Source organism: Bactrocera dorsalis, chromosome 1 (assembly GCF_023373825.1).
Source record: "Bactrocera dorsalis isolate Fly_Bdor chromosome 1, ASM2337382v1, whole genome shotgun sequence".
Classification (NCBI taxonomy): Eukaryota; Metazoa; Arthropoda; class Insecta; order Diptera; family Tephritidae; genus Bactrocera; species Bactrocera dorsalis.
In genome coordinates this window covers 24833431-24844193 of record NC_064303.1, presented here as the reverse complement: position 1 = coordinate 24844193, position 10763 = coordinate 24833431, and the positions used below count along the sequence as shown (strand labels likewise).

General features: G+C 33.9%; 1 protein-coding gene across 3 annotated transcripts in view; it reads right to left on the bottom strand.

The window, feature by feature from the left end:
* LOC105222256 (LIM/homeobox protein Lhx3) overlaps positions 1-10763 on the bottom strand; it is a 78154-nt gene continuing 67391 nt past the window's right edge. For 2 of the 3 annotated variants that reach the window (XM_011199490.3, XM_011199492.3), the window contains exons 2-7: positions 6703-6877; positions 3142-3344; positions 2847-3039; positions 2629-2780; positions 2287-2478; positions 1-956 (exon numbers count right to left, since the gene is read on the bottom strand). In XM_011199490.3, the coding sequence (XP_011197792.2) occupies positions 763-956; positions 2287-2478; positions 2629-2780; positions 2847-3039; positions 3142-3344; positions 6703-6877 (1109 nt within the window). In that variant the 3' untranslated portion in view covers positions 1-762. Of the gene's footprint in view, positions 957-2286; positions 2479-2628; positions 2781-2846; positions 3040-3141; positions 3354-6702; positions 6878-10763 lie in introns of all 3 variants that reach the window. The other variant, XM_019988978.3, reaches the window with a different exon arrangement.

The following is a 10763-nucleotide window of genomic DNA, read 5'->3' as shown; positions in this document are numbered from 1 at the left end:
TGCATTATTCTTAACAGTTTTCTTTATTTTTTGTTGTGTGTCAAATAGTTTTTAGGTAATCATGTAGATATAAACATGACATCACTTTCTCGTAAATGATATTTACTAGTTTGTATAAAGCATATGTTTTAATAAATAATTTGCCTATTCTCATTAAGTTTAAATGCTTTCTATTTTACACGAATACCTAATGTTTACTTATATGTATGTACAATATTTACATTTATATATTACGTGGATTTTTATTGTTTCGAACAAATTGTAACACATTTTCCTTGAATTTTGTTGTTTTTTTTTACTCATGAACAAATTGAAATCACTTGATTTCTTATGAAGAAATACATAAGAAAATTAACATGAATAGTTTTTAAATTAAAATACGGCTTTTTGAGCAATTACATTTTGTTTCAAATACTTACATACAAAAAACATCTACATATACATTTTTACAAATATACATGTACACACATATACTTGTATAATATTAAAATTTACAAAATAAAAATACTGTGTAAATAAATAAGTGTAATAGAGTTTGCCGTAAAATGCGAGAATATTTTATTAATTATACATAAACACACACACGCACATGTATGTACGTATGTATATACATGTATTTATTTAATTTATTTGTATAGCAATTAGTATTTAATGTTATAGGATTTTGTGTGTGCATTTGTATTCATGATCATGCTGTTTGGCGCGCCAGTACGAGTAGTTGCGCATTTGCAAGTACTTAAGCAATATGCGTGTGTACGAGTATCAGTAATGAACGCCTGGTGTTTGCGAATTCGGATTCGATGTGTTCCCTGAGTCGCCCAGCCAGGAGTCAGGACTTGGTGGAAAATCAGGATAGCCCTGCTCTGGACTAGAATCATTGCTCAAATCCGAAACTGCGCTGCCATGTACGCGATGTGCCTTCGACGCGCTCACATTATTCGATGATGTATTGTGTTCTGTAAATTTAAATAAATACATATGTTTATGAAACTTCTTTGTAATAAATGCTTGTTCATAAAAGTTTTTTTTTTAATTAAATCGTTAAGAAAATAGGTCTTCAAGATAACTTTGCATTTCTGACATCAACATATAAAGTTGATGCTCTCTTTTCTAGAAACTTGTTGTAGAAATGGGTCGAGCAGATCCCGAGGTATGGGTTTTCTCCTAACTGAGGACAGAGTCACGCCTATCATTCACTGCGACTGTAAAATTGCATGCATCTAGCGCATTTTTTTTATATAAGTATTTATCGCACGTTTCGTAGTTTTCAACAAAACCGTTACATTGAGAGTGGGTGGTTAGATTCTGAATTCACCAATTTTCACAGGGTGAGTAGAGATGCCAAAAAGCTATATCCTCAGTGAATTTGGTTATTATAGATGTTTATTAAATTTATGAGTCTTTATCTCTCTCTAGTATGGTTGCCATCGTACTTACATATTAAAATTGGATTCTGACTTGTTTTTTATATTTTTTAGCACAATCTTTGCTTATGTTTGTGTTAAGTTTGATCTCCATATGTCGATGACGAAAAAAGTTTGTTTGTGATTTTTTACCACAAAAAAACTAAACGAGTTTACTTTTAATTTCCTGTCTCCAATGCAATCACGGAATCGTTGAAAATGTTACGGGAATGTTTTGGGGCGTCCACTTATCGCGAAGACGACTACTGAATGGCATAAAGAATTCAGAGAATTTTAACATACCTTGTGGACCGACTGAACACACTTTGGCTAATGTTTTGGGAATGAAACGTGCCAATGCTAAAGTCCTGAATCTTTTGCAAAAACGACGACGGGTAAGGGTCGGAAAAGATATGCTTTGATTTTGTAGTTATGTTCCGCAAAAGGATCATTACTGGGAACGAGACTTGGGTTTTTGAATATGACACCAAAATCCTCCACGAATCTAGCGGAAGGCGTTCCCAAAAATGAACCTAAACCGAATAACAAAATAAATTTCGCTGAAGGTCATTGGATAAAGTTTTTGCATGCTGGTATTTGTTCAAGATTAGCCTTTTTGAAAGTTATGATAAAGAATTTTTGTCCGTCAGGTTGAAATTAGATATTCTAACACTTTGTATATATGTACTAATTAAAAAATAGTTACATAATAGCGACTTCGTGAATATGTACGTCGACAAATTATCATCATATGTAATAGACTCTAATCTTATCGATTTAAAGTAGTGGTTTGTTTGATTCGACACTTTCGAAAGACAGCTAATATTCTTTCCATATTTTTTCGATATAATATTAAGCATATAATTTTATGTGTATTAGTTACCTATATTTGTATAAACAATATTATCGGGATATGAACCAAATGAGTGATTGTGCCCCACAGGTGGTGGTGATCGACTAGTAGGATATTGCGGTGGACTGGAACTACCGTGCAAATAAGATCCTCTTATACTATGTGGTGAAGCACCTTCATCTAAACCTAGATTGACCGTACTGTAGCTATCGTTACTTAAATCTAGAAAGAAAAAAAAAACGAAACAAATATTTTTTGTTTTTATAATTATATAAAATAAATATATATTTTTTTATAAGGTTTTATCAGATTTTTTCTATTAAAAAGAAACAGTTGTCAGAATAATATGAACATAAATATCTAAGCACTTACCATGGTGACTAAAACTGTCGTAGTCCACTTTCAATTCATCCTTGTCGAGGAATTTTTCCGTACGCGGAGAACAGTTACCCTTCATTGATCTGAAATATTGACTCCATCGCGTTCTTCCAGCATCTTTCTTCAGTCGTTTCTCCTTCGCTCTCCTATCGAAATATTATTGCATCACTTCACTAAATGAAATCTTTTTGGCATTTGTTTTTGGAAATTACCTATTTTGAAACCAAACTTGAACGACTCGCATGTCCAGTCCGGTATCTTGTGATAGTTGTTCTCGTACATGTCGCGCAGGCTTAGGACTATTATTGTAGGCTGTTTTAAGTGTTTCTAATTGTTTTGCTGTAATTGTTGTACGAGGTCGTTTATTTGGTTGATCACCATCCAATGAGCCATCTAAGTAGAGTCCTACGAGTAGGGCAATAATGAAGATATATTAAGTTATTCCTATTTACCGTGCGTTATATATTTTTAGTGTTGTGTATACTAATTTATTGAACACACACCCACCTTTCGCCTTCGCGTCCTCATAATCACGTTTACATATTAGTTTTCTATCTTCCATAAGGTAAAATTCATCACCGGTATTTAGTGTTCGAGAGCATATTGTACATAGAAAACATTGTAAATGGTAGACATTGTCTTGCGCTCTCCGTACCACTTGCGTTGGTGGAATTCCCATATCACATGCGGAACACTTTGTTCCATATCGTCTAGTAGGCCCGAACATTGGAAATGCAGAAGTTTTAATTAGTGCTACTTATTTTAATTTGAAACAGATTAATTGTTCTATTTTAAAATCATATTATATACTACATCATGTATTTATAACTTAAAAAAATAAAGATTAATTAATTAGGGGGATATAAATATCGCTGCTGTTTCAACAAGAAATGTTTTTTTGTCGTACTCTAAAAGAAAATCACATTTTCTATTTTTTGTATTTAAATGTGTACAAATTTTGTCTTTGAGGTCTTAACTTTTAGCTTAAATTATTCGTATGTTTTTATAATTTTGTTTTGGAAGCTTTGATATTCCTTTATGGAGTCTTCAACAACGGTTTACGTAGGCATTGTAAACATTTTGATAAAGTTTTGAAATTAGAAGAACTGTTGCTGTCTGAAAAGCTCTGTTTTAACCTTAAGTTTTTGCAGACTATAAACACTCAGTGAGATAAGTTATGATAAAAGCATGCATTTAGTAGCCCATAAGTTTAAATCTCTACGGATATTTGGTTGAGAATTTTTTAAAATTTTCGAGATACGAATATTTTTTAATGTTTTATTGTAGTTATTTCTTCCACATGTTCGCTGAATGAGCCATTAATCGTCTGGATTATTTATGAATATGATAAAAGATTGGTAGTTGGATTTCCGTTGCGAAAATCAATTAATATTAGGGCAGAATTTTGACTTCTAGTTAACTATTGATGCGTACAGTCATGATTTAAATTTTTCGAACCAAGTAGGTTAAAGTTTCTTCGTCTGCTCATACCGATCTGAATGGCCATTTCTCGAAAGTAACGAGTTACCAAACTTTGCAGGCAAAGTTCCGTCATATTCGAATTAGAGATCGCCCGCTTCGACCTCATCCAATTCCGTGAAAAAAGTCAGTCAAATAAGGACCGATGATGCCGCCATACTTCACAATTCGTACTAAACGGTTGTTGACAAAGTTATTAAGCCAGAAATGGGGCTCATCTGAGAAGATGATTTGACGATAAACCTGAATTGGTGAATTTTTCGGAGAACGTGAATTTGCTTAATAATCTCGGACAATTTTCAAGTGTTATACCAATGTAAGAAGTGACATGCTGGAATGGCAAAGCTTATTGAATACATTGACCACCACGTGCTGTCAAAATCACGTCATTTCTATCGGTAGATGCTGATTAAGTTGTAGAGCTGAGTCGATTTTGCCATCTCCAGACAGACGGACTGTATATGTACTGGAAGTAGTCCCTTAGAGATATCAATCTAAAATTTTGCAACAGCTTTTCCTTCCAAAAGAGCTGTTAATTTTTCGGATCCGTCGATATCGGATCACTAAAGGATATCGCTACAACATATACAGATCGATCAAAATTAAGTCTTTTTATGGAAATTTTTTTAATTTGGCTAGATGGCTACTTGTAATTTGATGTGTAAGTTGACGCTATAATCTCCGAACAAATTGTTCAAATCGGACCAGCCTATAGCTGCCATTCAATCTTACCGATCAAAATCAAGACAAAGATCTTAAAAAAACATCTTTTTTCCTTCTTAAGTAATTTATTAGTCTTAATGACTGCGAAGCCAATTTTGCTAAATCCGTATAATCTTCATAGTTTTAATCATAAAACCTGCAGGAATCGTCTAGTGCTTTCAAAACTGGACAACATTTTCGTGCGTATCAGCGTAGTAAGAAACATTATCAAAATCATTTGCGTTCGTCGCACAAAATAATGACAACTTTGAATGCCAAAAAACCCCTTTCACATGATTTCCTGCGACGTTTTAAGTTGACTAAAAAATTGCTGGCCCATAGTCTCTTACTCGTATGTAGTTGTTCAGAATGGAATTCAGAATCTTTTTGGCTCTCTGTAAATCGATCGGCTCTAGTATTTTTAGCTTCGGTGCAGCCGAAGTTCACATTTTTATACTCTCGCAACAAAGTTGCTAAAGGGAGTATTATAGTTTTGTTCACATAACGGTTGTTTGTAAGTCCTAAAACTAAAAGAGTCAGATATAGGGTTATATATACCAAAGTGATCAGGGTGACGAGTAGAGTTGAAATCCGGATGTCTGCCTGTCCGTCCGTCCGTCCGTGAAAGCTGTAACTTGAGTAAAAATTGAGATGTCATTATGAAACTTGGTACACGTATTTCTTGGCTCCATAAGAAGGTTAAGTTCGAAGATGGGCAAAATCGGTCCACTGCCACGCCCACAAAATGGCGGAAACCGAAAACCTATATTAAAGTGAAATTTGGCACAAACCATCGCATTAGGGAGGGGCATATTTTAATTTAATTTTTTTGGAAAAGTGAGCGTGGCCCCGCCCCCTACTAAGTTTTTTGTACATATCTCGGAAACTACTATAGCTATGTTAACCAAACTCTACAGAGTCGTTTCCTTCAGGTATTTCCATATACAGTTCAAAAATGGAAGAAATCGGATAAAATCCACGCCCACCTCCCATACAAAGGTTATGTTGAAAATCACTAAAAGTGCGTTAACCGACTAACAAAAAACGTCAGAAACACTAAATTTTACGGAAAAAATGGCAGAAGGAAGCTGCACCCAGGCTTTTTTTAAAAATTGAAAATGGGCCTGGCGTCGCCCACTTATGGACCAAAAACCATATCTCAGGAAGTACTCGACCGATCTCAATGAAATTTGGTATATAATATTTTCTTAACACCCTGATGATATGTACGAAATATGGGCGAAATCGGTTCACAACCACGCCTTCTTCCGATATAACGCTATTTTGAATTCCATCTGATTCCTTCTCTGTATAATACAATATATACATTATGAACCAAAATAAACAAATATGTAAATGACGGATAATGAAATCTCGATTATCACTTTACCATGCGAGAGTATAAAATGTTCGGTGACACCCGAAATTAGCCCTTCCTTACTTGTTTCAATATGTAAACTACCGAAACATGAATAATTCGATTTTTTTTTTAACATTTCTTGACAAGAAAACTTCTTAAGGAAATTTTGTTTCATTACAGAGATATTATCGCTACCAAAATTTAGCTGAGTGGAGAATTTAGAAATGGGAATCAGCTGCAAAGATGCTTTCAAATCGTTGGAAGCTTGGAGCCGGAATGAAAAAAGTTTTTAAATTGAAAATTAATCCGCTCTATTTCAAGGAGCCAATGATTTGATTAAAATTTTATTTTTCCCTTACTTAGAAACGTTTAAAGTTGGAAACAGTAAGCTTATTTTATCCCCCTAAGAAATATTAAACCCAAATTGGGTTTTCAAAATGCTTACGAAAGTACCCAATCCCTAGTACTTAAAAACTATTAAAAACAATACCATAACTCTTAAATAATAATTTTGTAGCTTAACTTACTTAAAAAAGTCTTCTTTACAGAAAAGTTGACCATTCCGCGAGAAGCACTTGTCATTTAGTTGGGTGTGGCATTCGCTGCATTGCAAACATTTCGCATGCCACGTTCGCTCCAACACTTTCAATATAAAACGATCTAGTATAAGTTCATGACAGCCTCCGCATTTCGGTATAGTAGCTGGAATGAGAAATATTCGCAAATAAATATTTATAATTAATTATTATGTGTTTTATAGAGGTTTTTACATATACAAATTTTTTTGGTATAGATTTTTAATATTTAGATAGATATATTTGCACGTATGTACATATGTAATAATATGGGCTTAAAAAATTAAAGAGCTGTGGGTAGTCAGGTCATAATTTTCAACGTGAAACGCTTTATACATATATGTACATATGTAAGTGGTAATACAATTGTTTTTATAAAAATGTGCAAATACACTTAGGTAAATTTAAGTTCCAGCTAAATTATACTGCGTGTAACACATTGTATGTCACAATTCACATTCTATGATTTGAGGTTATTTTGAATTTCCTGCAGCAATTATGCGACTTTGTTACTTGAAGTTAAAATTTTACCCTAGTTGATTTATTTTTTATAACATTTGCTGAAAAGCAGCCATATCTTTTCGAGAGAGTAGGCGAAAATCAATCATTCTGATTTGTTATTTGTTTTAAAAGTCAGTTGAAGAGAATTTTGTTAATTGATTATTTTCTCAATCCTCTATTGCTCCTATCTATCATCAGAACCAACAGGTTCAACAGATAAATCTTTATAGTTTTAAAAAGTCGAATTATTGCCGTCTTATTTTATATAAAACTAGATCTAACCTCGCGGTTCCGCTTGTGTGGAATTTGGGACTGGCATCATATCTTTATTGCGTTGTATTCAAGGATATCATGCACTCATCTCAAATTATGATTGAACTTTTTTTCAACACTGTAGCTATTCCGCTATTTTTTTATGTTAAATATTCTGTTTGGTTTGTTATGAACGTCTGTCTGTTCATCCTTCGACCATCATCTAACAAAGTAGCCGCAATGCCTGGCGATGAATCTGCCGGTTTCTTATTGTGTCCAAAAATTGCCTAGTCCACTAACAACAATCAATTCCGGGCTGTAAGGCGGCTGCGAAAACGTTGTCTTGGTTAGGAAGCTATTCACAAGAAAGGCAGAGTAAGCCGGGGCGTTGTCGTGGTGCAACTTCCAATCAGCTACGATGTCTCGTCAGACCCGATTGATCCGTTGTTTGAGACTCTTGAGGACTTCCACGTAAAACTTAGCGTTCACGGTTTGTCCATGACGAACAAATTCATGGTGGACGATGCCTTTTATATCAAAAAAGACAATGAGCATCGTTTTCACTTTGGATTTGCTCATTCATTATTGACCTCTTCCCGGCCCTTCAAAAAGGCCTGGTGCCACCTAAACACACCACTTCTTGCTAAAACAACATCTGATTATATCAAACGTCTCTGTTACAGATTTACCGAGTTTCACACAGAATTTAATCGCGTAACTCTGCTCTAACGAAACGCTGCATTTGCTTGTACCACTCACAGAAACACGACGCACGAAAATGTTTGTTTACAGCTTGAACGTCCTTAGCTGTTGTAAAAGTATTTTACTAGCACAGGAATAAATAATTTGGATTGTTGTAAGACAAGTTCGCAATCACGGGCATATCTTTTTGCACAATGTTGTATGTATATATATAGTTTGTACGAGTATGTCCTACAAATCGGCACTTTCAACATACTTTTTTGAATGATTTTTTAAAATTCTGAACGTAGTTGTTATGAACAATAGCATAAATATGTATTTAAATAACTATTGATTTTTTAGCTTAACTAATCTATTAATTAATGTTTACTAGCTCTTATTAACACTTTAATATATGTTCATAAATTGCTAAATCAATATGTACAGCTGTTATTATTCATGAGATATCTCTACTAATATTCTTTCCAAAGTGCCTGTGTACATTTTTATATATGACTAATGATCAGATTAAATTTCAATAATTTCAGTAATTTAAAATACCTTATCAAAATTCCTAGTGTAATTCGATTAGTCCGAAAGTTTATACGAATTCAGTATACAAACTCGACAAATTTTTGAGAAAAGCAGACACTTTCTGAAGTTTTCTTATTTTGTTTTACATTCCATCTCTTTTCTGAAATTATATAATAATTATAGTATACAAAATAAACAAATTTTCGAGAAAAGGGTATTTTTTTAAGTTTCCTTATTTTGTTTTACATATGTTAGTCCATTCCATCTCTTTTCTGAAATTATATGAAATAGTAGTCCAACGTATTTTTTTCTTCTCTTTCATCTACTTAGATACAGTGGCGGATTAAGAGGGGGATATGGGCGAAAAAATGGCGGCAGAACTGAAAGTTGACGAAGAAAACCCAATCTGCGGCCGACAAACAAAAAGCGAAAATTTCTGCATGAGAACTTGCGAAGAATACTATGTACAAGGTCTCAGTGTACATTGCTCTGTTGGATACTATCGGCAAAGATTTGAAGACGCTATTTTCTAGATAAGTATTGTATGAATTTCAACTGAGTTTACATCATAATTCATATTTTTCTTCGCATTCCTCGCATTCGTCATAGGTATGCGAGCTCTGAACGCTCTTTTTCGAAAGATTCTGTCGACTTGAACTTTTTCCAACATGATATTAACCTTGGTCGCACTTTGTTAGTCGATTTGACTAACAATCATCGTGTTTTGCAGCAAAATAACGATGCCCGTTCAGGGTTAAATTGTATAAAGACTGTTATATTTAACATAATAATCTTCATTTTTACTTGAAATAATTTCTTCAACCTTTGTGAAAATTATTATTTAGTCGTAAGGAGGGAAGTCTTAGTTGGCTAAGGTAGAATAGGCACACGTGCATAGATTGCCTTTTACATTTCGGGATTTGGCAATTTTAAACTCGTAAAATTTTTATCGTTTGATATTTTTGATGGTATGCATACTCAAAACGTTTTGAAACACGAGCGCTATTTGTGTTGTTTATAGTAACTTAAAATATTCTTTTCGATAAAAAAAAAATTGGATTAAATCACGAACATTTTCGTTTTTTTTACAACTTTCGATGTGGTTTAACTCCTTAAGATTGCAAAGATAAGAACTTAATTAAATTTTTGAATTCAATTGAGATCGTAGAACACTCCAAGACGAATTTCGGAAGGTCGTCCAAAACCAGTTGTTGTTGAGGAAACAATTGATGCTGTGCGCAAACAGACATTGCAAGATTGTCATGTGATCTATCGTGGGACTGAAACAACTATAGGCATTATTGGCACTAACATACATACATTAAATTGTGCATCAACTTCATGACTGTAAAAAAATGTCCCATACATTTTGTCAATGGCTCAAAAAAAGGCGCGTATCGCAGGTCTAGAGAAATGTTAACAAAATACGACAGCGGTGCTTAGAAACACGTTTATGACATCGTGGACTTAGAGATGAGAAGATGAACCGAATCCAACAAAAGTTGTTCGCTCATGAAGCACTCCTAAGGAAATTGTTGCTTGTTTTTTTTTTTTGGAAAAACTGGACATAACGCAACCATACCACTGAAACAACGCGGAACAGTAAATTCCAAGTGCTATACAACCATTTATTTGCAACTTGACTTTCAAGAAATCAAGAAAACCAACCGCCGAATACGGATCACTCTTCACCACGACAATGCTAGCTTTCACACACCGATTGAAACAACTGCATTTTTGAGCACTTAAAACATCGATTTGATGAGTAATCCACCGTAAAGTCTTGACATGGCACCGAATGACTTTTCTTTATTTCCGTAGGTAAAACATAAAATAAAAGAGATCAACTTTTTTTGACACCTAAAGACCGGTTGATGCGTTCAGAACGCATGTTTTGGAGATAGCTCAATCAGAGTGTCAAAAGTGCTTTGAGGATTGGTTCAAACGATAAAGTGATTTTCGATGATTAAAATTAGTTTTTATTCTCGAATCTCGAAATATAAAAATCAAACTACGTACTGATATTAAATACAATGACTTAAGAT